This window comes from Gorilla gorilla, chromosome 19 (genome assembly GCF_029281585.2).
Source record: "Gorilla gorilla gorilla isolate KB3781 chromosome 19, NHGRI_mGorGor1-v2.1_pri, whole genome shotgun sequence".
Lineage (NCBI taxonomy): Eukaryota > Metazoa > Chordata > Mammalia > Primates > Hominidae > Gorilla > Gorilla gorilla.
The window spans coordinates 71,141,036-71,167,788 of NC_073243.2; the positions used below are offsets into that span (position 1 = coordinate 71,141,036).

A 26,753-nucleotide genomic window follows, 5' to 3' on the forward strand; every position below is an offset into this window, starting at 1 on the left:
ACATTTAAATTGTCAAACATTGTGATTTTTATCTCGACTACATGAGTCTTGATTTCATCTAAAAACCAACCACTTGAATAAAACATGATAGATACAATAAAAGCCAAAGCAACTACCATTTATCAGTTGCTAACACTTGATTTGGTTAGAATCCTACTACTGTTAGAATTCAATTAATATTAAATATTGTATCCATATGACATGATTAGGCAGGGGCTTGTGCTAGATTGTTGACACTCTGTTATCTTTAAAACAACAAAAAACTGCTAAAGAGTGTTATGAATAGTATATAAGGTTTTTTTAGGGAATGTATAAATTGCTGTAGGTATTTACCTTGGCTGTACAAGAATTGTCCAAGAAATTCTTGTTTGAAAAATCAGAATTTTTGAACTCTTATTTATTGTAAATAAACTTTTGTTTACTGTAAATGCCAATAAATTATGATAAATTTAAAGGATTTTGGAAAATGATCATGTTGTCTTAAAAAGACAGCATAAGACATATATTAAATATATTAGGTGAATCAAGATCATAGACCAGTCAGAGTTAGTAGAGAAGTGGTGGGTGAAGTATAAAAACTTAGTGGGAGCTACCCTTAAACACAGTAGAGGAGATCAGGGTTAGGTTACTTGAGAGATTTAGCAAAGACCCCTAGGTAGGGGGCACAGCTTCAAGTACCATTTACTCACTCGGCAAACTCTATTCCTTCTTATTGGCTACTATGAACTAATGACACTATGAATGTGACCATAAGATAAATCTTCCTCTGCATGTCTTGTTAGGGAGGTACATGTTTTCTTATTTAAGACTTTCATAGACATATATACAGAAAAGTGCACAAATAAGTATTTGGCTTAATGAATTTTCAGTGTTTCAGGTACACAGGAAACATGACCATGTAAACCTCTAGGCAGATGAAGAAACATTGCCACCACCTTAGTGTCTTTCATAATTAATATCGGAAGTGATAAACGGTCACTTCTGCCCTCTTCTGTAGGTAACACAGACCAACCCTGGTACAGTGTAGGAAGGCAGTGCCTAAGGATGTGAATGCCAGGAGTGAATGCCATCTTGGAGGTTGGCTACCGCAGTCATGCATTGATCGTTTTCAAATACTACTGGTTCATTTATGCAGCCTGCACAAATATTGATGTATTTAAGCAAACAATGTAAATAAAAGTCACAACTGATAATCACTTATATCAGAAAATTCTGGAGATACTGGGAAGCTGCCAAGATCATTATGGTGAATACCATTTTTCCAAAATCATATTTTTTTTGCCTAAAATCTTGAATTTTATCATTGGCAACAAACTCCATTTTTTTTCTTTCCTCCCTCGCTCCCTATTTCTCTCTCTTTTTTCCTTTCCTTTCCCCTTCCCCTTTCCCTTTCCTTGTTTTTCTTGAAGTTACAGATTCCCTTTGTTCATTTTCAAGAAAGGTTTGTCAAATACCCAAGTCCGAATAACCAGTTTGTCACTCATCTTAGTAAAATTTGTGTTCCAGGAAAAAAAAGTATTTACTTCAGTTTATAATGCCATCTCACAATAGCTCTTCTTTGATACATCATACTTCAATATGCAGCAGAAGTACTTTGTGAGGACTTCCAAGTTTTTTACAAAGAATATTAAGTGTTGGAGTGGTTATAATAAAGTAACTTTTACAACTTCATCAGGGATATTCGCTGGTGACAGCGTTCATTTTTCCTTTTTTTTTTTTTTTTTTTGAGACCGTGCCTTGCTCTGTCATCCAGGCTGGAATGCAGTGGCATGACCTCGGCTCACTGCAGCCTCGACCTCCCAGGTCAAGGGATCCTCCCAACCCAGCCTCCCAAGTAGTTGGGATTCAGGTGCGCGCCGCCAGGCCTGGCTAATTTTTGTATTTTTGGTAGAGATGGGGTTTCGCCGTGTTGGCCAGGCTGGTCTCGAACTCCTGACCTCCCAAAGTGCTAAGATTACAGGCGTGAACCACCGCACCCGGCCCATTTTTCTTACTGTGAGCGTGTGGTGGTGAAGAGCTCCAGTACGGTTTGGTGTCATTACTGTAATTCCTGTGGAGGGGCCAGCACCTTGACCTACCATTGCTTTTCCACCATCAGTGCAAACGTCAGCATTGTGCAAAGGGCAAATCACGTCTTCATATTAGTATGAAAATAATTTTGGCTTTGAAAGGGTGTCAGTGACCCTCAGGACAGTCGTTGGTCGACATCAGTGGTTCTCAACGGGGCAGGGTGGGAGGGATGGTTTTTCTTCCAGGGGAAATTTCACTGGGGAAACCATTGGCTGTCACAATTGACTGGTGGTGACATCCCGTGGACAGAGACCAGAGATGCTGCTAAGCACCCTACAATGCACAGAACACCCCGTCCCCCAACAAAGCATTATCCAGTTTGAAATGTTAATGGTGCTGAGGCTGAGAAAGTATGACTTCCAAAAATGAGTCTTGGGCAGGAGAGTTGGATAAATTAACAATCTTGATTACCTTTATTACATGTGCTCGTTTATTTTCAAGACATGATGCACAGCTACGTTCAGGCCGTAATTCTGCCTTCTGGGTCCAACTCACTTGTAACTTTCACGTGAAGCCTGCAGTTCAGCCTCGAGCCTCCCTGACTAGCCTCCCCGCCTGGCCGCCTCGAGCCCTTTCTAAGGGAATTTTGCCTCTCTGTTCTCTGCGTCTGGCCGACCTCATCAGCTAGGCTATAAACCCCTTCGGGGAAGGAGCATATCCTAATCCTTTGAATCCCGTAAAATAGTTTTCCCCTCACCTTGTTCCCCACTGACGGGACGCGAGGCTGCGCGGTACCGCGGGGGCGGCTCCTCTCGGTGCGCTCTTCAGCCCGCGCAGCCTCATTTTCCCGCGCTCGTGCGCTGCGGTCACTCAGGGCTGCTGCTAGAGGGCGCGCCCAGCCGCGTGGCCCTGACTACTACAAATCCCAGAAGGTCATGCAGTGGGGGCGGCCGCGGTGACTTCTGGGATTTGTGGTCCCGGAGAAGAGATTGGCGGAGGGGAAAGACTGAGTCGTCTTTCCTTTGCCCGCTTCTGTGGACTGTTCGAACGCCCAGGGGTGGGCCAGACCCGTTTCTTAGGAAACCAGGAATCCAGGGAAGGCAGGTAGGAATTTGGGCGTGATAATTTCTGCTTCCAGTGGGAAAGAATGTAAACACGGGGCCTTGGGAGCCGTTATCGGGTAACTGGGGCTGCCCGGTCGGCGGTGGAAGCTGAGGAAGAGGAGGAAAAAGAGGCGAGTGGGTGTTGTGATTAGGGGAGAATAGGAATAGGAGTTGAAACCCGACGGGATCCGGCAGAGCCTGGTCGCTAGGGTTGGTCTCCAGGGACAAGCGAATCTGAGGGTCGGGCCCGCCGTGGCACCTTCGCGGAGCTGCGCGGCCGCAACCTTCCCTGAGCGGTGGGACGGGCGGGACGAGCCGGTCGCCCCCCGCTGGAGAGGTGTCTGCGGCCCGGGGCGGTCCGTGAACGCGCAGGTGACGTCCGGGGCAGCCTTTCTGAGTGTTTTTATTATTGTTGACCGATGAAGGGAAAGTCACTAATACTGGTTTTTCTCTTGCGGTGGCGTTTTTGGGTAAATCTTCTCTTGGATTCCTCACCTCTGAATACCTCCTTTTACCCAGAAGGATGCTGTTGTGATTTCCTGATCTTGTTCATGTAGTGGTTTTTCCCTTTGGGTGCTGCATCCTCAGACACACTCAAGACAAGCCCTCTCTGGCGGCTGGGTAAATGTCAAGCCGTCGACAGTTGTTGAGCGCCTACTATAGGGATCTTTGTAACAGTACAGGAATTTAGAATACAGCGTCGTTGTTTAGAATCGTTATGCCATTCCTGAAATATAATCCTGTATAAAAGGTTGAATTTGTCTGGTTTCATGAGTTTAACATGAAACCGGTGTGGATTGTGGTTTACTCTCATGGTTTCTTACTCTGGTAAAAAAATGTTAAGTCTAGGATGTTGGCGCCTCGTGCTTCTAACTAGACTCAGGAAAGCCTCCTTCGTAAGAAGTTTTAATTTCATGTTCAGATAGTCATAGAGGAACAATAAACTCGTACGGCTTAAGATATCTGAAACAACTGGGAATGTTAAATTTTCTAATGCAGAAAGTGCTTTGCATGCTCTAGGATTCACATACCTTTTTAAGCCTGGCTAAGTTTTCTTCAAAGCTTAAGTCCTCCAGAAAGCCTCAAGTGTCTCTTCTCTGATGTCATGGCATCCTTTGTTTACTCTCTTGTAGCACATATCTTGTATGAAATTGACTGTACTCTGTGGTTTCCAGACACTTTTGAAGAAAATATAAAACTTTGCTAATGGCCTTGATAACAGATTCATGCTTTTACACCGTAGTGGGCCCTCGATACTACTGTTTGGTATCTCTATTTTTCCTTTGTTGCTTTTCCTTATCTCTACAGTGACTATTTTAGTCTTTTCCCTTTTTCTCAAGAACTCAGATCTGTTATTTTCCTTTTACTTTGAGCAGATGACTAGCTGCTGTTTGCTGGAGAAATGGGAAGCTTGGGGCATGAAATTCCTCATTTTCCTTTCCCTCCATCCCTGAACTTGCCTGTATGTTTCACTCAATATTAACTCCTTTTTTTGTCTGAGAGGACTGTATTTTTGTCTCCCTCTTTCAGGTTAAACTTGTCGATTGCTAGTGGCATCAGGCCTCCCACACCCTCATAACCTCAGTCTGTCCTGACCTCTGCAGCCCCTGATCTCTAGAAGGTCTCAAGGGATCTGTGGAGGAGAATGGCTCAGACACCTGAGGCAATAGTGGCGTGGTTTTTTCTCATATGGTTGAGAACCACCACCTTGGGCCATAACTTATACTTGTCCCCAGCATTTATAACAGTGGTTTGGGTTGGAAGATGGGGAGGGTAATCGGAATCTGAATGACTTATTAATTTTAAAAGATGTGTGGGTCTGTTTCTCACTTTTTCCTTTCCTTCCCACCCTATCACAGCCCCTCATGTAATCTACAGATCTGAGCAATGGTTTTTTTAACTTTTCTTTTGATCAATGATTTTTATTGTAATTTCCCTCCAGTAAACACACGAGGTGTCCTTTAGTATGAATAGGGTTCCCACAGTGCCTGGTGCCTCACCTTATGAATAAAGAAAGTTTCATTTGGAATCTTGAAACTGGAAAACGTGGTCATCATTCTTGTTACCATTAGGGATAATCATAAATACAAGACTTCTTTTTATCTTGTCTTACACTGATATCTTGTGAGTCTTTCCTAATGATCTGTATTTTCTCAGGTTGTCCTCACTGTGTGCCTTTTAACTTCTGTTCCATAGTATCCACACTTCTGTTTTCAGCCATCTTCCCCTACAATACTTATAGTTATCTTCAAACATGGGAAACTCATTCTTCTATATTATGATCGGCCTGGGGAGAGAGTTTGCATTGTCGTTATTCCCCAGCACAGTTTATAATCCATTAGTCCTCCAGGTTTTAAAAAAAATCTCAGTTCCTGTGGAAAGTTTGTGGTTCACCTATATTATCAGCCTGTATATTTCTTTCTTTCTTTCTTTCTTTTTTTTTTTTTTTTGAGATGGAGTTTTGCTCGTGTCGCTCAGGCTGGAGTGCAATGGTGCAATCTCGGCTCACTGCAACTTCTACCTACTAAGTTCAAGCGATTCTCCTGCCTTAGCCTCCCAAGTAGCTGGGATTACAGGCATGTGCCACCATGCCCAGGTACTTTTTGTGTTTTTGTAGAGACAGGGTTTCACCATGTTGGCCAGGCTTGTCTTGAACTCCTGACCTCAGGTGATCCGCCTGCCTCTGCCTCCCAAAGTGCTGGGATTACAGGTGTGAGCCACCGCGCCCAGCTTGTATATTTCTTGATTGCTGTGATTTATTGGCACTCTCTCATATTCATTAAGAACTCAGACATACGACTCACAATTTTCTTACCCCTCCAAATTCTGCCATTACCGTAGGTCTTTCCATGTGAATGACCTCATAGCCACCCTCACTTTTTTTCTCACCTTCCTTCTAGTGATTACAGGGATCATTTTATTGTGCTTCACTTTATCACACTTCATAGATACTGTGTTTTTGCACATTGCAAGTGCACAGTAACTCTGTGTCCAGCAAGTCTTTTCGTGCTATTTGTCCAATAGCATGTGTGCACTTAGTGTCTCTGTGCTACATTTTGGTAATTCTTGAAATATTTCAGACTTTTTAATTATTACTATATCTGTTATGGTGATCTGTAATCGATGATCTTTGGTGTTAACAATTGTAATCGTTTTGGGGTGCCATGAACCATGCCCATATGAGATGGTGAACTTAATCAATAAATGTGTGTTTTGAATGCTGTACCACCAACTGGCTATTCCCATCTCTCTTCTCCTTGGGACTCCCTATTTCTTGAGACACAGCAATATTGAAATTAGGCCAGTTAATCCTACAATGCCCTCTAAGTGTCCAAGTGAAAGGGAGAGTTACACATCTCTCATTTTAAATCAAAAGCTAGAAATGATTTTAGGAAGACCTGTCGAAAGCCAATACAGGCTGAAAGCTAGGCCTCTTGCACCAAACAGCCAAGTGGTGAATGCAAAGGAAAAGTTCTTCAATGAAATTGAAAGTGCTACTTCAGTAAACACACAAATGATAAGAAAGCAAAAACAGCTTTATTGCTAATATGGAGAAGCTTTGAATGGTCTAGATAGATCAAACCAGCCACAATATTCCCTTAAGCAGGGGCCTAATTTAGAGCAAGTTTCTAACTCTCTTCAATTCTGTGAATGCTGAGAGAGGTGAAGAAGCTGCCAAAGTAAAGTTTGAAACTACTAGAGGTTCGTTTGTGAGGTTTAAGAAGCCATTTTCATAACATGAAAGTGCAAAGTAAAGCAGCAAATGCTGATGTTATCCAGAAAAGATCTAGCTAAGATAATTGATGAAGTTGGCTACACTAAATGAGATTTTCTTTTTTTTTTTTTTTTTCTTTTGAGACGGAGTTTCACTCTGTTGCCCAGGCTGGAGTGCAATGGCATGATCTTGGCTCACTGCAACCTCTGCCTCCTGGGTTCAAGCGATTCTCCTGCCTCAGCCTCCCGAGCAGCTGGGACTACAGGCGTGCGCCACCACGTCCAGCTAATTTTTGTATTTTTAGTAGAGACAGGGCTTCACCATGTTGGCCAGGATGGTCTCTATCTCTTGACCTTGTGATCCTTCCGCCTTGGCCCCCCAAAGTGCTGAGATTACAGGTGTGAGCCACTGTGCGTGGCCATAAGATTTTCAATGTGGATGATACAGGTTTCTATTGGAAGAAGATACTCTCCAGGACTTTCATAGCTGCAGAGAAGTCAATGCTTGGCTTTAAAGCATCAGAAGACAGGCTCACTCCTTTGTGAGGGCTAGTGTAGCTGGGAACTTTAAATTGAAGTCAATGTCTATTTACCGTTCTCAAAATCCTATTGCCTTTGAGAATTATGCTAAATGTACTTTGCCTGTGTTCTATAAATGGAACAACAAAGCCTGGATGATGGCACATCTGTTTACAGCATGGTTTACTGAATATTTTAAGCCCACTATTGAGACCTGCTCATGAAGAAAAGATTCCTTTCAAAATATTACTGCTCATTGACAGTGCACCCTGTCATCCAAGAGTTCTGATGGAGATGTACAAGATTAATGTTGTTTTCATGCCTGTTAACACAGCATCTTTTCCTCAGCCCATGGATCAAGGAGCAATTTTCACTTTCAAGTCTTACTATTGAAGAAATACATTTTGTAAGGCTGTAGCTGCCATAGATAGTGATTCTTCTGATTCATTTGGACAAAGTCAATTGAAAACTTTCTGGAAAGGATTCTAATTCTAGATAACCATTAAGAATATTTGTGATTCATGGGAGGTGGTCAAAATATCAACATTAACAGGAATTTGGAAGAAGTTGATTACAACCTTCATGGATAACTTTGAGGGGTTCAAGACTTCAGTGGAGGAAATAACTGCAGATGTGGTGGAAATAGTAAGATAACTCAAATTAGAAGTGGAGCCTGAAGATGTGACTGAATTCCTGCAATCTCATGATAAAATTTGAAAGGATGAGGAGTTGCTTCTTAGGGATGAAGAAAGAAAGTGGTTTCTTGAGATGGAATCTACTCCTGGTGAAGATGCTGTTAACATGGTTGAAATGACAACAAAGGATTTAGAGTACATTATATAAACTTAGTTGATAAAGCAGTGGCAGAGTTTGACAGTATCGACTCTAATTTTGAAAGAAGTTCTGCTGTGGGTAAAATGCTACCAAATAGGACTGCATGCTACAGAAAAATTTTTTGTGAAAGGGAGAATCAGTCGATGCAGCAAACTTCATTGTTGTCGTCTTTTTTTTGGAGACAAAGTCTTATCCTGTCACCCAGGGTGCCAGGGTGGAGTTCAGTGGCATGGTCATGGCTCACTGCAGCCTTAACCTCCTGGACTCAGGTGATCCTCCTGCCTCAGTCTCCTGAGTAGGTGGGACTACAGATGTGTACCACCACGCCTGGATAGTTTTTAAAAATTTTTTGTAGAGATGAGATTTTGCTGGTTTCAAACTCCTGGGCTCAAGCCCTCTACCTGCCTTAGCCTCACAAAGCACTAGGATTACAGGCGTGAGCCAACATGCCTGACCGCTGTTGTCTTATTTTAAAAAATTGTCACAGCCACCAGCCTTCAGTAACCACCACCCTGATCAGTCAACAGCCATCAACATTGAGGAAAAACTCTCAATCAGTAAAAAGATTAGGACTTGCTGAAGGTTCAGATGATCATTGGCATTTCTTAGCAATAAAATATTTTTAAATTAAGGCATGTACCTTTTTTTTTTTTTTTTTTTTGAGATGGAGTTTCGCTCTGTTGCTCAGGCTGGAATGCAGTGGTGCAATCTCGGCTCACTGCAACCTCCGCCTCCCGAGTTCAAGCGATTCTCCTGCCTCAGCCTCCTGAGTAGCTGGGATTACAGGCACATGCCACCATGCCCAGATAATTTTTGTATTTTTAGTAGAGACGGGGTTTCACCATGTTGGTCAGGCTGGTCTCAAACTCCTGACCTCGTGATCTGCCCACCTCAGCCTCCCAGAGTGCTGGGATTACAGGCGTGAGCCACTGCACCTAGCAAGGCATGTACATTTTTAAAGATATGATGCTATAACACTTAATAGACTATAGTATAGTGTAAACGTAACTTTTATATGCATAGGGAGACCAAAGCATTTATGTGACCCACTTTTTAGTATTATTCACTTTATTGCAGTGGTCTGGAACTGACCGTGCAACAACTCTGAGATAGGCCTGTACTTATACATCACTTCAGCCATGTGCATCAGTAATGAAGACCTTGAAACCTGCTCGAACTTATGCAGTATTTCATTTCTCTCCCTTCCATACTCCCACAATGCCCATTCTTTGGTAGTTTCATAAAGCCCTCTGATTCGTTGCTTTTCTTTTCTTTATGTTTTTTGGTTCATCGCTTTTTTTCTCTGTTTCTCTAGTTGATCATTTGATCAAAATCTCCTTGTGGTTATAGACTCCTTTAAGAATGGAATGAAAGCTTAAACACTATTCTCCAAAATGTACACAGATATAAAGAATTTTGTACAATTTATGTACAGTTCCCAGTGTTTCTCAGTGTCTTGAAGACCATCTATACAACTAGTAAATTTTTGGATCCCTCAGTTAATCTCTTCTCTAAATAAATATTTGTTGAATTATTTCAGGATTTCTGTTAACTTTGTTTTATCATTTATCCTCTCTTTATTTCTTACATTTGTATATCATTGCAGATTTACTGAAAAGTTCAGCATTTGTTATTTATTTATTTTTTGAGATGGAGTTTTGCTCTGTTGCCCAGGCTCACTGCAACCTCCGCCTCCCGGGTTCAAGCAATTCTCCTGCCTCAGCCTCCTGAGTAGCTGGGATTACAGGCATGTACCACCACGCCTGGCTAATTTTTGTATTTTTAGTAGAGACGGGGTTTGGCCAGGCTGGTCTTAAACTCCTGACCTCAAATGATCCACTGGCCTTTGCCTCCCAAAGTGCTGGGATTACAGACGTGAGCCACCGTGCCCGGCCAGCATCTGTTATTTTAAAATTTACCCAATAATTTTGTGAGTTAAGTCATTTACCAAGTTTGAATCTTTTAAAACCTTTTTATTATGGAAAATTTTAACACATATGAAAGGAAAAAGTACAATGAACACTGTGTACTCATCATTCAACTTCATTAGTTATCAATTAAAAGCAATCTAATTTCATGTATATTTTCTCTTGCATTGCACTCCCAACCTCCACTGATTACTTTAAAACAATTCCTAGATGTCTTATAATTTTATATGAAATATTTCAGTTTATATTTCTAAAAGCTAGGGGTTCCTTTTGTAAGCATAATTACAATACCATTATCACACCAAAGAAAAAATAGCCATAATTTGCCAGGTGCGGTGGCTCACGCCTGTAATCCCAGCAATTTGGGAGGCTGAGGTGGGTGGATCACCTGAGGTCAGGAGTTCAAGACCAGCCTCACCAACATAGTGAAACTCCGTCTCTACTAAAAATACAAAATTAGAAGGGCATGGTGACGCATGCCTGTAATCCCAGCTGCTCGGGAGGCTGAGGCAGGAGAATTGCTTGAACCTGGGAGGCAGAGGTTGCAATGAGCCGAGGTTGTGCCATTGCACTCCAGCTGGGGAAACGAGCAAAACTCCATCTCAAAAAAACAAAACAAAACAGTGATTTCTTAATATCATCAAATATCATATCGGTGTTCCCATTCCTCCTATTTCATAAATGTTTCCTTCTGGCTGGGTGCGGTGGCTCACGCCTGTAATCTCAGAACTTTGGGAGGCCGAGGTGGGCGGATCTCCTAAGGTCAGGAGTTTGAGACCAGCCTGGCTAACATGATGAAATCCCGTTTCTACTAAAAATACAAAAAATTACCCGGGCGTGGTGGCGCCTGCCTATAATCCCAGCTACTCGGGAGGCTGAGGCAGGAGAATTGCTTGAACCTGGGAGGCGGAGGTTGCAGTGAGCCGAGATCGGGCCATTGCACTACAGCTTGGGCAACAGGAGCGAAACTTTGTCTCAAAAAAAAAAAAGTTTTCTTCTCATTGGCTTCTTTGAATCAGGAGTGAAACAAGATCCACATGTTATGTTGGTTAGTATGTCTCTTAAGTCTCTCTTAATTTAGGGGTTACCTCTGTTCTTTCTCTTCTTTCTTTCCTGGCAGTTTATTTCTTGAAGAAACCAGCTTTATTTTCCTTTAGTTTCTGTTTTTTGCTATCTGCATCTCTGATGTGTTATTGAGCATGCTTCACTTTATCCTGTATTTCTTATAGGTAGAGGCCTGATCTGACTCAGGGTTAATTTTTGTAGGAGTACTTACTTCATGAGTGACATGCTACTTCCATCAGGAGGTGTGTGATGTCCAGTTGTCTTTCTTAGTGATGTTAGCGGCCATTGATGATTATTGCCTACAGCCACTAATTAGGGTTGAAAAATGGTGATAGTCTAATCCTGTTATTTCCTCTTTACCTATGGGTTGGAATACTTCCATAAAAGACCAAGTTTTGGGCCGGGCGTGGTGGCTCATGCTTGTAATCCCAGCACTTTGGGAGACCGAGATGGGCAGATCACCTGAGGTCGGGAGTTTGAGACCAGCCTGACCAACATGGAGAAACTCCATCTCTAGTAAAAATACAAAAATTAGCAGGCGTGGGTGGTGCATGAGTGTAATCCCAGCTATTCGGGAGGCTGAGGCAGGAGAATCACTTAAACCCGGGAGGCGGAGGTTACGGTGAGCCGAGGTCGTGCCATCGTACTCCAGCCTAGGCAACGAGAGTGAGACTCCATCTCAAAAAAAAAAAAAAAAAAAAGACCAAGTTAGAATTTTAAAGCTGTTTCTTTGTAATTTTCCAGAATGGCTTCCTTTGGGTGGAAGAGGAAAATTGGTGAGAAGGTCTCAAAGGTCACTTCCCAGCAGTTTGAAGCTGAAGCTGCTGATGAGAAGGATGTAGTTGACAACGATGAAGGGAACTGGCTTCATGCCATTAAACGTAGGAAAGAAATTCTTCTTGAAGGCTGTGCTGAGAAAAGTAAACAGCTGAAGGATGAAGGAGCCAGTCTGGCTGAAAATAAAAGGTATGTATTTAAAGTTTTTTTTTTATGGAGAACAGCTTACATTTTCTAGCTCACTGTCAGTAATGGGATGAAGAGTTATGAATTTGATAAATTCATGTTTAAAAATCTATTCTAGGTGCTAAATTAATCAAAGAAATAAGGTGTTTCAAAGTCACCTGAAAAATGAAAGTTTGTAAAATAGTTTTCAGGATGCAATGAAAGTTTGTAAAATAGTTTTCAGGATGCTAATTATGTCCCTGCTTTGCCATCATTTTTGTTGTGCCTAAAGAAGAGTAAATGCTAAGTAAAATGTAATTCAAGTGATTGGTCAGTAAAAGGTGGTCTTATCACTGGAAACTTTCTGCTTATAACATTATGTATCAGGTAAATTAGGCATTTCCTGAATAGCTTTGAGGGCACATACATAAAAAAAATAGGTATTTAGTTATTCTTTGCCATTTACTTCTTATATACTTAAGTAAATATGACTTGCTGTACAGGAATTTGATAATAGCTTCATTTATTTTTAGCCCTTCCTTAGCTAAGTTGTTCCTATATGCACCCATTTCTTTTTTCTTTTTTCCTTTCCTCTTTTTCTTACTTTTTTATTCCTTTTCTCCTTTTTCTGCTTTTTAAGAAGGACCAAAAATCATTTTTCATTAGTCAGTGGGGAAAAGACAAATTTTTTAGTAGATTCTGTTGAGAAAACTGGATTACTACATAGAGGAAAATAAAACTGTGTCTGTATCTAATACCATGCACAAAGATGGACCCTGGAGGGATTAAAAATTTGTGAAAGGTAAAACTATGTAATTAATAGAAGAAAATATAGAATGGTATCTCTATAATCTATGGTGGAAAAGGCCTTTTTTATTTTGAAAAAATTTCAAATCTGTATTAAAGAATAGTACAACTGGCTGGGTGCAGTGGCTTATACTAGTAATCCCAGCACTTTGGGAGGCCAAGGTGGGAGGATTGCTTGAGCCCAGGAGTTCGAGGATGCGGTGAGCTATGATCTTGCCACTGCCCTCCACCCTGGGCAACAGAGCGAGACCCTGTCAAATAAACAAACAAATAAATAAATCGTATATCTAGTATGATTCCAGTTCCAGTTTTAAAAAATTCTGGCTGTGTGTGGTGGCTTATGTCTGTAATTTCTGTGCTTTGAGAGGCCGAGGAAGGAAGATTGCCTGAGCCCAGTGGTTGAGGCTACGGTGAGGTGTGACTCTGCTGTTGGGCTCCAGCTTGGGTGACAGAGTGAGACGCTGTCTCCAAAACAAAACAAAAGAATAGGACAATCTCGTATTTCCTCTATCTAGGCTCAACAATTCTTAATATTTGCTTTATCCCTGTCTTTCTACACATGCATACACACACACACACACACACACACACACACAGGCATACATAATTGCATATTTACAGGGTGTTTTTGCTGATCTATTTGAAAGTAAGTTTCAGACATTATGACACCTACTCCTAATTCCTCATGTTTTTTCTAAGAATAAGGATATTATCTTACCTAACATATCTTTTATCAAACCTACAAAAATTAACAATTTTATATCTAATATTAGTTCATGTTTAGGTTTTTCCTGTTTTCCCCCAAATGTCTTTTACAGTACATGTTTTTAAAACCAGGATCTAAGGAGTTCACAGATTATATTTGGTTATTATGTCTCTTTAGTGTCTTTTGGCATCCTTGGGTTTTCTACTTTTATCCCCCATGACATTGACTATTGGAAGAGTCCAGACCAATTTTCTATTTGATTGCTTCCTTGTGTGTATCATTTAATTTATTCCTCTCTCTCATGTGTTTCTTGTAAACTGAAAGTTAGGTGTAGAGATTAGATTTAGAGTCTAAATATTTTTGGCAAGTATATGTCATAGGTAACATTTGTGCTTTATACTGCATCATATTGGGAGATAAATAATATTATATTGCCCTCTCTGTTAGTGCAGCCATTAGAAAGACATTGTGCCTATGTCTGTCTCTTTGCTGTGTTTGGTATCTGTTGAGAGCCATATTTTTATAAAAATCTTAAAGCATTGTCCTCTGTGAAGAAAATATATTAGAGAAATTACACTTGACAGTATAAGAATTGTTGATTTGAATAAATACATGATTTTTAGAAGACATATGTATGACCAGCAGGAATAGTAGCCTAATAGGCCTTTGTTTGGGACAGAATACACTTCAGATCATCCAGAAATCTAAAATCAGGCCTGTGTGCCTTTGACTGGTATCTTCCATGTGATGTTGAAGAGTTTGAGAATTTAAAAGAAAATGAAGTAATACTAAGCAAGAAGCACTTTTTTCTTTGTTCCTTAAAAAAAAAAAAACAAAAAAAACTGGTAAGAGTGGTGATAAGATTTCTTGTTAATAATTTTTGTAAACATGAATCAAAGTTGAGGAACCAATATATTAGCTTTTAGGTCTGTTTTTAGTTTTGATTCTGGTGTAATCTTTTATTATAACTTAATATAAAACATAAAATGGTACTTAAGCTATGAAATACTAGCATCTCAAATTGAAAATAAAGGGTGGAAAATAAATAGCAATCAAGATCAATTAACTTATCTTAAGTAGCTAATGTTAGGTTGTGAATTCTCATTTGTGGTATTTTAGGCATAAAGATTTTTATCTTACAGAACTCTGTAAGATTGACTAGTCTGTCTTAGAAGAAAACAAAATGTAAATTCTCATTTATGAATACTTTGAGTACATCCATAAAAAATCTTTAAGAACTCCTGTAAATGCCTGTTAAAAGTTCATTAACTTTTAACCACACTAATGTGTGGAAGGAAAAGCTGTTCTGTTATTGCCATCGGATTCCCTCTGAATTTCCTGTGACAGAGAAGAGATATCAGCATTGTAGACAAACACAATAACTCTTGTTTTCTGCCTGTATGTCAAAACATTGAGTCATTTCACTAAAACCAGTGGGATTGGATGCTTTATTTTGGATGGAGAATACTATAACATGATTACGTTTTTTGCTCTTTAGCATTTATTTTTGAGTAATGTATATACTGCTTTAGAAAATAACTAAAAAGATATATATTTTTTTGAGGTGGAGTCTTGCTCTGTTGCCCAGACTGGAGTGCAGTGGCACGATCTTGGCTCGCTGCAACCTCCTTCTCCTAGGTTTAAGCAATCCTCCCTGCCTCAGCCTCCCGGGTAGCTGGGATTACAAGTATGTGCCACCACGCCCAGCTAATTTTTGTATTCTTAGTAGAGATGGGATTTTGCCATGTTGGCCAGGCTGGTCTTGAACCCCTGACCTCAAGTGATCTGCCTGCCTTGGCCTCCCAAAGTGCTGAGATTACAGGTGTGAGCCACCATGCCCAGCAAAAAAATATTTAAGAGGCTACTAAACTTGATTGAAAGTAATATAAGGAAGAATAATTAAATTAGATTAAAAAAATACTGAGTCCCTGCCTACCAAATCAACTTCATCTTAAACTGTGCTTATTTTCACTACATTTTAGCCAGATGGGCCTTCTTCATTTTTTTGAACATAGTTATTATACAACTTTGTGTTATGACTCTGTATGAAAACCTTTTTTCTCTGGTTTTCTGATGCCTGTCTTCCTGTCCTTTGGATTTCTGCTCATTTGTCATTTTCTCAGCACTCTGCTCTCTGATTACCCAGTCTGAAGTAACATCCCTGTACTCACCCTTTTTCTATCACATCAGTGCATTTTGTTTTTTAGCATTTCTCCCTTTTTGAAGTTACTGTATACACTTATTTAGTGTGTTTAGAGTATTTTGTTTATATGTTGTTTTTCTTTTGTAAGAATGTAAGCTCCAGGACAGTAAGGAATTTATCTAACTTGTATAGTGTCTTCAGCTCTTAGAATAATTTGTGGCACTTACTAGGCCCTTGGTAAATATTTATAAAGCTGTGATGTTTTTGGCTGTATTATGGCTAAAAAGGTTTTTATAAGCTAGCTACCATTTACTGCATGATATCTATAGAATATACGTTTAAAAACTCCAAATTAGAATATAGTATTCTGAGAATATATTTTATTTCATACCCAAACCACAAAGGACCTTTGGGAATAAAATTTTCTCACCCTCCTCCCGAATGAAAATATGGCACTTGATAATAATTGCTCTATTCTGGGTCTTATTCTTTTTCTCTCTTTTTTTAATCTCACAAGGATGGCAGGATTCTTTTTCTCATAACCCTTACTCTTCCCATTCCCCTGTTGTTTTGTGTACAGAAGGCTTTGTTTATACAACAGGAAAATAACAACAGATTTTACAATACAGTGATTATGGTCTGGGCATTAGTGCCAGATGGCCTTGTTTCTTATCCTAGTTCTGCTGTTGACCAGCTTTGCAATATTAGGCAAGTTATTCAGCTTCTCTGTGTTTAAGTTTCCTTTTCTGCAAAAAATATCTACCTCATAATGCTGTTGTGATGATGACATGAATTTACATATGTAATGTACTTAATATATTGCCTGTCATGTAGTAAATACTCAATAAATATTAGTTATTATTATTATTACTATTATAGTAGTCCTAATTATTCTGTGTCCTTGATTGGCTGTATATTTCTTCACTTGCAGTTGCCTCATGGGGTTCTTATAAGGCTGAAATCCAATAACGGATACAAAAATACTTTAAAAAGTAGGCAGGGATTTCTACTGACAGCCATGAGAGAGTTTCTAGAACTAGACCTGGATGGCCCCAAACAACCAGAAAATTGGACAAAAGATATAAAAAAAAAAACTGTTTTCAACCATTGGACAGTAGTCAGCATAGGACTCTTATCTTTGAGAGAAGGGGCAAAAACAAGATGATCCCTATAAGCTTCCTTAATTTCTTTTTTTTCTTTTTTTTGAGACAGAGTCTCGCTCTGTTGGCCCAGGCTGGAGTGCATTGGCACGATCTCGGCTCACTGTAACCTCTGTCTCCCAGGCTCAAGCGGTTCTCCTGCCTCAGCCTCCTGAGTAGCTGGGATTACAGGTGTGTGCCACCACGCCTGGCTAATTTTTGTAATTTTAGTAGAGATGGGGTTTTACCATATTGGCCAGGCTGGTCTTGAACTCCTGACCTCAGGTAATCTGTCATTCTTGGCCACCCAGCGTGCTGGAATTACAGGTGTGAGCCACTGTGCATGGCCGAGCTCCCTTAATTTCTACCTGAAGGTAGTCTCCAGGGAATGGGCACATGGAAGAGGAAACCAGATAGACCACAGTGGTCTTGCTGTGTGAGGAGATGGAGATTGGACTTTGGAGAGGCTGACACAGCTAGAAGTTGCAGAGTAGAGTACCAGAGAAGAGGAAGCTACTCAGAGAAAAAGCTCCAGAAGTCTATGAGGTCCCTTTGAGTCTTTGTTGAACATTAGGCCATGCAACTATCGGGGAATTTCTGTAAATCCAGGGAAAATGACTGAGAAGTTGTAAGCTGAACCATTCGTAGCATTCATACAGAGCAGAGAGCTATTCAAGCTTCAGCCATTCAGAATGGAGTGTCTTTGATGGTCACCAGAAATATTTACTGGAGTCACAGGGGGTTATTTCTTAGTAGAATGACTACACTATCCCTAGAGGGAAGGCTACTCCAGACCTTCCCTAGAAAACCTTTAAAGATAGTTTTTGAAGGGTTCAAACTGATACTTTCAAACTTTACTGCCTGCCAGGATAGAGCCTAACATTTTTAGTCAACAGTGTAACATTTAAAATATTCAGCATCTAATCAAAAATTACTGGACATGCCAAAGAGTTGGAAACTGTGACCCATAAATAGGAGACAAATCAGTCAATAGAAACATTCAGAAATAACATAGATGATGGAAGTAGTGGACAAAGAGGTTAAAATGGTAATACAACTATATTCAGATAATTAAAGGGAAACAAACATAATGAGGAGTGAAATGGAAGATATATTAAAAAAAGGAACATCTAGAAATGAAAAATACGATATCTGAAATAAAAAATATACTGAACAGTTATGCTAGTCTGAGTCCTTCTAGAAGCATATGCTAAGACCGGCTTAAACATGCAAAGATTTCATTAGGGGAATCACTGTATGAGAGGACATGGGGTGGGAACTGAGTAAATCTGGGAGAGCTATGCTTGTCTAACCCCCAGTGAAGGGGAGAGGGAGGGAAGGTTGGATGGAAATGTCTTAGGCTGTCATATTATCTAAAGAAAGTTGGACAATACTTTGGATAGTCGTCAAGTCAGAGTTGTCCCTCATTGGAGTCCCATGCCCCTCAGGAATGAGCTGGTCTTCTTATTTCTGCTACTTCCAGTTAATGTGGAGAAAAGCCATGAGATATTTATCCTTGCTGCATATGTGGCCATGGATTTCAGAGTGTAGCAGCTGAGGTCAGCTGGAGGTCTATGCAAGATAATGGAATGACATCATTTAGTTTTGAAGGAAAGTAAGACTGCCAACTTAGAATTCTTTGTACTACAAAAATATCTTTCAGAAATGAAGGCAAAATAACTTTATTGGACAAACAAAAGCTGAGATAACACATTACCAGTAGGCCTGGACTTCAAGAAATATTAAAAGAAATTCTTTACATAGAAGGAAAATCATACCAGATAGAAATTTGTGTCTAAGTAAAGAATGAAAGGGTTCTGGAAGTGGTAAACATGGGTAAGTATGAAGACTGATTTAAACAAAAAATTTAAATTCTTTAAAAAGATAATTGACATTAAATAACAACAGCAACATTTTGCAAAGTTATATAGAAGTAAATATATAACAATTGTAATAGATAGCATGAAGGGATAAATGGAATTATATTGCTATTAGGCTGTTATGTTGTATTCAAACCTAGACCCTAGAGAAACCATTAAAAAATAATAAAAGGCTTATAAGCCAATAATGGATGTAAAATAGAACAATTAGAAGCTGAATACTTTATTTTTTTTAAAAAGCACCATTTGTAGTATTATTCCCAAATCTAAAATTGTTAGGAAAAAAAATTCAGCAAAACATGTATAAAAACTATATGAAAACTACAAAATGTTGCTGAAATGTTAAAAGACCTAAATAAATCAATAAATATACACTACACTTGTATTAGTTTGTCCTTACACTGCTATAAACAACTACCTGAGACTGGATAATTCATGAAAAAAACAGGTTTAATTGGCTCACGGTTCTGCGGGCTGCATAGGAAGCATAATGTTGGCATCTGCTCAGCTTCTGGGGAGGCCTCAGGAAAGCTATAATCATAGCAGAAGGCAAAGGTAGGAGCCAGCACTTCACATGGCTGGAGCAGGAGGAAGAGAGAGTGTGGGGAGTGGGAGTGCTACACACTTTTATGCAACCAGATCTTGCAAGAACTCACTATCACGAGAACAGTACCAAGAGGGAAACCTGCCCCCATGATCCAATCACCTCCCACCAGACCCCACCTTTAACACTGGGGATTACAATTTGACATGAGATTTGGGTGGGGATACAGATCCAAACCATATCAATGCTCATAGATTGGAAGGTAGTATTTTGTTAATACATCAGTTCTCCAGAAATTGATCTGTAAACTCAGTGCAATTCCAATCAAAATCCCAGCAAGCTTGCGTTTGAGATAATTGACAAGCTTATTCTAAAGTTTATGTGGAAATGCAAAGAATCTAGACTAGCCAAAAGAATTTTATGAAATAAAATGTACTTAGGGAACTTATATTACTTAAGTCCTTAACTGTGTTTTTGAATGTTATACCTTCATAGTACTAGTGTAAAGATAGACATACATGGATCAATGAAAATAATATATGATACAGAAATGACTCACATGTATGTGGTCAGTTGATACAAATGAAAACTTCTAGTTTTTAAAAGGCTTTATTGAGAACATGAAAAGTCAGGCCACAGGCTGGGAGAAAATATTTCCAGTCCATATATCTGACATAGGACTTGTTTCCAGAGTATAGAAGAACTCTTACAACTCAGAAGGAAGAAGACAAGCTATTCATGTAAAGAATGGGTAAAAAGTTGGAGCAGATGCTTCACAAAAGAAAATATATGAATGGCCAAGAAGCATACAAAAAGCTGCTCAAGACTATTAGTCATCAAGAAATTTCAAATTAAAACCACAATGAGATACTATTACCTAGTTACTAGAATGCTAACATTGAAAAGATTGACATTATCAAGTGTTGGCAAAGATATGGAGCAAGTTAAACTTTTATACATTGCTCATGAAAATGTAAAATAGCTTTACCTCTTTGGCAAACTGTCTGGTTGTTTCACTTATTTTATTTTATTTTATTTTTGAGATGGAGTCTTGCTCTGTTGCCCAGGCTGGACTGTAGTGGCATGATCTCAGCTCACTGCAACCTCCACCTCCCGGGTTCAAGCAATTCTCCTGCCTCAGCACTCCCGACTAGCTGGGATTACAGGCACGCACCACTCTATGCCTGGCTAATTTTTGAATTTTTAGTAGAGACAGGGTTTCACCGTCTTGGCCAGCCTGATCTCAAACTCCTGACCTCAGGTTATCTGCCTGCCTTGGCCTCCTAAAGTGCTGGGATTACAGGCGTGAGCCACTGTGCCCGGCCTGTTTCACATAAAGTTAAATATATACTTTATTGTACAATCTCACAGTTTTATTCCTAGATACTAACTCAGAAGAAATGAAAACATTATATCCACACAAAGACTGTTCCAACAATGTCTCTAGCAGCTTTATTAATAGTGTCCATGAACTGGGACAACCTAAATGTTCGTCAGCAGGTGAATGAATGAATAAATTGTGGTATATCCATACAATAGTATTCTATTGAGCAGTAAAAAGAAATGATTGACATCTCAGAAACATGCTAAGGGAAAGAAGTCAGGAAGAGTACACACAGTCTGATTCCAATTTTATAAATCTGTCTAAAGACTAATCCATAGTGACAGAAAAAATCAATAGTTGTCTGGGGTCAGCAGTTGGGGTAGGTTTCCCGAGAAAGGGGCACAGAGAACTTTTTGGATTGACAAAAATGTTCTTTATTGTGATGGTTGTGGTTGTATTTACATGAGTGTATACATTTCTCAAAACTCATCAAAAAGTATGCTTCAAGTGGGTACGTTTTTTGATATATAAATTACACACCAGTAAATTTGATTAAAAAAACAAAGTTTTGAGTGCTTGTCAAATGTAAAATAATTCTATATTTGTTTCATATATCTTTATATGTGTTCATGATGTCTTTGTGTTCTGAGTTTGCTGTTATATTGCAAGTTAATTGACAGAGATAATTTAGATTTCAGTAAAGTTTTGAATCTGGATATTATGTATTTTCGGGTCTTGGTTATTTTATCACTCTGTCAGCCTTCTTTAGTAACTCTTGTGCATCACCTGTAGGATAGTAGCAGAAGTTCCCAGTCTTTTTTTTTTTTTTGAGGTGGAGCCTCGCTCTGTTGCCCAGGCGGCTGGAGTGCAGTAGCACGATCTTGTCTCATTGCAATCTCCACCTTCCAGGTTCAAGTGATTCTTGTCCCTCAGCCTCCTGAGGAGCTGGGACTACAGGTGTGCGCCACCATGCCTGGCTGATTTTTTGTATTTTTAGTAGAGATGGGGTTTTGCCATGTTGCCCAGGCTGGCCTCGAACTCCTGGGCTCAGGTGATCTTCCTGCCTTGGCCTCCCAAAGTGCTGGGATTACAGGCCTGAGCCACCATGCTCAACCTTGAGTGGTTTTTAAATTCAGAAGTCTTACCTTAGAGTATTCATGATTCTTTTTAACAAAAATCTGGTTTACTCTTCTACCCAACCCCCAAGAAATTTTGGTGCTTAATAGAGTTGGTATAGTGAGTATAGTGGTTAAGAGTGTAGATTTTGAAGTCAGATTACCTTCATTCAAATCCCAACTTTATCATTTCTATCTGCATAAACTTTGGGTAGTTATTTTTTGTCAATTTCTACCTCATAGGTCAAATGGTGATACATATCTTATAGAATTTTGGAGGATTAAAGAGCAAAGTCCATGTAAAAGCATGCTACCTAGCACCTAATAAGCACCAAGTGAATGTACTTTAGATATAATATTTTAGGATTTTATATGTTCTTGGTATATTTCCTGTAGTAGTAATATATATTTTTGTAAATTATTTTGTTCAAATGGCTTTTTCTAGAATTATTACAAACTAGGTTATACCTTCTCAAGAGTCACGGTGTTAGTCCCAACTTTGACATGTTGGCTTTTAAAGTTTCAGCCACTAGATGGTGATATTTGACTGTCTAGCTAACTGGTCTGATTTTTCTGTTAGAATCAGTTGTATGTGTATGAAGCAGGAATATAAATTAGAATTTACCATGCATTTTGTTCTTGTCTAGAAAAGTATACCTACTAATGTAAATTTGAGGGTGATCTTGCTGTGCGACCCACTTTCTGCTGATTACTCACATCAGTATATTTAATGACAGTGGTTTTGCCTCATGCTCTGTGGAAAAACATAGATACAGTCAGTGTAGAATGACTTTATTTTCTCACCAGCACATCTTCCAACCTTACTGTATTTGTGCCTATATGATCTGTCATCATTCCATTGTAATGAAGTGCCCTGCTCTTATCAAAGGCCCACCACTCCACTTGTACTCTAGACCCCATCCCCTTGTGCCTTCTCAGGAACGTTGTTCTGAAATTGTCCTCTCATTTTTATATAATCTGTTTCTTCTTTTCTCTCGGCTCCTTCTTGCTGGCATGCAAACATACCCTGATAACATCCATTTAAAAAGCTTCTCTCCAAATGCTCTGCCATTTCTCTGCTCCCGCTGCACTACAAACTCCATTTCTTGATGAACCATCCAGTCATATTTCTGTCCCCATGAATCCACTGAAACTGCTTTTGTAAAGGTTATCAGTGACCTCCATGTTGTCAAATCCAGTCATCACTTCTCTGTTCTCATTTATTGTGCTTCTCATCATTCAGCACAGGTGACCACGCTCTTCCTAAATACACTGCTCTCTCATCTTCCACACCACCATGCTATCATGCTTGTCCTTGTCTCCATGTCCTCTCCTTTTTAATCTTTGCTTGCTCCTTTCCTTTTGCTCTCCAGATCAACAATCATCTGTGTTTGTGGAGCTGTTGCCAGCTTAACATAGACCTTGTATTTATTCTTCTTTCTTCATGCCTTACTTCTGTTTTTCCCTCACTCTTGATTGCGTGGGATCCTATCCACTCAATAAAGATTTAGCCAGTAAGCTTTGGCCTCAGGCTCTGTTTTCCAGGTAACCCAAATTATCCTGGATTTCTTTCTTTTTTTCACTCATACCAAGTCCAAGTTGAGCCAACTGTACATTTTAAGTGTGTTGTAAATCTTTTTTCCTCTTTCTGTTTTCACTTCTATCCTTATCTAGGGTTATCTCATACCTAAATTACTTTGGTTATCTCATATCTAGCCTCCCTGTGTACATTTTTGTACCCTTACTGTCTATTCTTCTGGGTCTCATTGATCTTTTAAAAATGTAAATCAGTAATTCATGTCTCACTGTTGTATAAAAACTCTGTGGATTCTTCATCACACATACAATTAAATCCACATGCATAACTATGGCTTATTGTATTCTCTGTGATCCTGGCTTCGGCCCACCTCCCTGACCTCTGACTTCCTTTCCTCTGGTTTTATTTCCTTTCCACAAAACATGGTTTGGTTCTGCCCCAGGTTCTTCCCTTTGCCTGGAATGGACCTTCTCCAGATTTTCAGTTGTCTGACCACGTTTTGTCACTCAGGTCTCTGCTTGAATGTGTTCCTAGGAAGACCTTTCTTGACCGCCCATTCCGAGTAGCCACTTGGTCACTCCCTATCACATTCCTCCATTTGTCTTTTATCACGGCACTTATATTTTAACTTAGTTTATTGTCTTTCTTTCCCTGTCCCCTTCTAACATGCATACACTTTAGAAAGTAAGATCTAGAAGAATAGTAGGGACCTTTTATATCTTGTTGGGTGCTGCATCCTTAGTACTTATTACTAGAATTCTACCTGTCCCAGGGTGGGTGCCCAGTAAATATTTATAAAGTGAATAAGCTGTTAACTATATAGCTCATTAAATTTAAAGCCACAGTAAATTAGAAGTCTAATTGGGAGTAAAGTAGCTAAACACGTTGACATTTCTATTTGGTAAATGAGTGTGCTATCTAACTTATTTAGCTTGATCGCCAGCTGTTCTTTACCTCAGTGTAGGGCATTATCTCATCCTGCCCTGTTGTAGTCCATGGAACTATTCCCTTTGCTTCCTTCCTTGTGCTACTTCAGTTGCATACTGTTAAGATTGTCCTTAAACTGGCGGAATCAGACTTTGGTCATTTATTAACCACAGTGACTTTAAACCAAGTTTTTATCTTTTAATGCTTCCTATCCAACAGCTGCAGTAGGGCTGTGTCTGTTCAGTCTGTTCCAAACTGAAGTTGAATTAAGAGATATGCTGCAGAAGTTATGAGAGACTATTGATTTGTTCAGTGCCAAGTTTCCTGTGATCTAAAAATGGAGGAACTAAGTGGTGCCACCCTTTGTTTGCAGGCCAACAGAAGTAAACCAAAGAGAAATGAGAAGGGGGAAGAATTGAATAAGTTGATTATAGTGAAGTAAATACCCACCATTTCTTGCTTTGTTTAGCATGGAAAACAGCTCACTTGTTCCTTTAAACCTTTATAGGCCTCGTTGGCAACAAAGCACATTTCATTGAGTGATGCCTCTGCTTGCAGCAATGGTTATGCTTTCAAAATAAAAGACAGTGCAGTTGAGAAGAGAGGACATTTTTCTTTTTTCTCAAATCTGTGAGCCTGTGTTTACACGTGTGTGTGTGTATGTGTGTTTGTATGTATATGCACACATGCATACCTGCCTAATAAAAAGAAAAAACTAGTGATGGTCATTGTCACCTTGAACCTCTTAGTTTATTTCATACTTGGGACAACTTAAGCTTAGGAACATAAACAGTTTTGTGGGGTTGGGTATGGGATAAGCCATCCTGTTCTCAGCAGTAGTGCTAGTGGTATTTTCAGCAAGACAGCTCTTTATTGTGCAGGCTTGCTCTTTGCCTTGAAGAATGTTAACATCCCTGACCCTCTGCCACTAGTGCCTCCAAGTCACAGTGATGACCACAAATGCCTTCTATGGGGCGATAACTTCCTCTGGTTGAGTTGGGCAGAAAATAGGACTGGAAGTAAAAAGTAAATTTGACAAATATGATAAGCTTTTAACAGTGGTTGGGCCAAGTAGATCTAGGGTTGGCAAACTTTATTTATAAAAACAGCCTGTTTTTATAAATAAAGTTTTACTGGGACACAGCAATGCCCATTTTTTGAATGCATTGTTTATGGCTTATTTTGGGATACATTAGTAGAGTTGAATAGTTGTGATAGACTGTATGGTTCACAAAACCTAAAATGTTTACTATATGGACCTTTACTATGTCACCCCTTGCTCTAGAGACAAAAGACCTTCAGCCCCTTCCTCAAAAGCTGTCAAAGACTTCTGAAACCTCAAACATCCAAGTTCTTATGGTCCCTCTGATAAACCTAGAATTCTCATATTTTTGGTTTTTTCTACCTATATTCACATTCCCCTAGTCTTGGGATTTCTTATAATTTCTATATATGAAATAATGAACGGAACAAAGTAAGAATTTACATTTTTACCACTTTTGTCTTAGGATAGAATTTGTTTTTATTACCATTTTTTTTTTCCTGTTGTGTTAAGAGCATGCTACATCTGTCCCCTCTTTTCTTGCTTTATATGCTGCTCTCTGCTGCCTTCAGGACTTGGAGAAGGTAGGACAAATGAGGTAGATAGAATCTGTTATATTAGGCTGGGCACGGTGGCTCATGCCTGTAATCCCAGCACTTTGGGAGGCCGAGGCGGGCAGATCAGTTGAGGTCAAGAGTTCAAGACCAGCCTGGCCAACATGGTGAAACCCCATCTCTACGAAAAAACAAAAATTAGCCAGGTGTGGTGGCATGTGCCTGTAGTCCCAGCCACTCGGGGGGCTGAGGCAGGAGAATCGCTTGAACCTGGGAGGTGGAGGTTGCAGTGAGCTGAGATCATGCCACTGTACTCCATGTACTCCAGCCTGGGTGACAGAGCAAGACTGTCTAAAAAAAAAATCTGTTATATTAGTACCTTCTACATTCCCAGAAATGTTCTGGGTACTGTAGAGCATATAAACAAATCTACCCTTTCGTTACTGAACTCATTAGAGAAGAGAAGACAAAAATACAAGGAGGAATCAGAGCAGAACTAAATGGGAGGCATACTTGATATAGTTACAGAAAGTATTGGTCTTGTATTTTTAAGAGCTAGCTTTAAATCCTGTCTTTTGCAGGACTTTGACAGTCCTTTAGCTGCTCTCAACCATTGGTTCCTCATCAATAAAGTGAGAACAAGTAATGCCAAACTTGAGGCTAGGCATGGTGGCTCACCCCTGTAATCTCAGCACTTGTGGAGGCCAAGGCAGGAGGATTGCTTGAGGCCAGAAGTTTGAGACCAGCCTGGGCAACATAGTGAGACCCTGTCTCTACAAAAATACAAAAATAAAAAAATTAGCTGGCCATAGTGGCATATGCCTGTAGTCCTAGCTACTCAGTAGGCTGAGGTGGGAGGCCCTTGAGCCCAAGAGTTCAAGGCTGCAATGAGCTGTGATCATGCCAGTGCAACGGAGCAA

The 26,753-nt window shown here is 39.7% G+C and overlaps 1 protein-coding gene and 1 long non-coding RNA gene across 5 annotated transcripts in view; one reads left to right on the plus strand and one right to left on the minus strand.

Moving 5' to 3' along the window:
• LOC109023897 (uncharacterized) overlaps positions 1-2,956 on the minus strand; it is a 34,234-nt gene extending 31,278 nt beyond the window's left edge. The window contains exon 1 of one of the 2 annotated variants that reach the window (XR_008673185.2): positions 2,768-2,956. This is a non-coding gene — a long non-coding RNA (uncharacterized lncRNA). Of the gene's footprint in view, positions 1-2,078; positions 2,280-2,767 lie in introns of those variants that run through there. The other variant, XR_008673186.2, reaches the window with a different exon arrangement.
• Positions 2,786-26,753, plus strand: part of TTC33 (tetratricopeptide repeat domain 33) — a 41,400-nt gene continuing 17,432 nt past the window's right edge. Inside the window, exons 1-2 of one of the 3 annotated variants that reach the window (XM_019013526.4) lie at positions 2,786-3,114; positions 11,918-12,139. In XM_019013526.4, the coding sequence (XP_018869071.1) occupies positions 11,919-12,139 (221 nt within the window). In that variant the 5' untranslated portion in view covers positions 2,786-3,114; position 11,918. Of the gene's footprint in view, positions 3,245-3,278; positions 3,486-11,917; positions 12,140-26,753 lie in introns of those variants that run through there. The other 2 variants (XM_019013527.3, XM_063700779.1) reach the window with 2 other exon arrangements.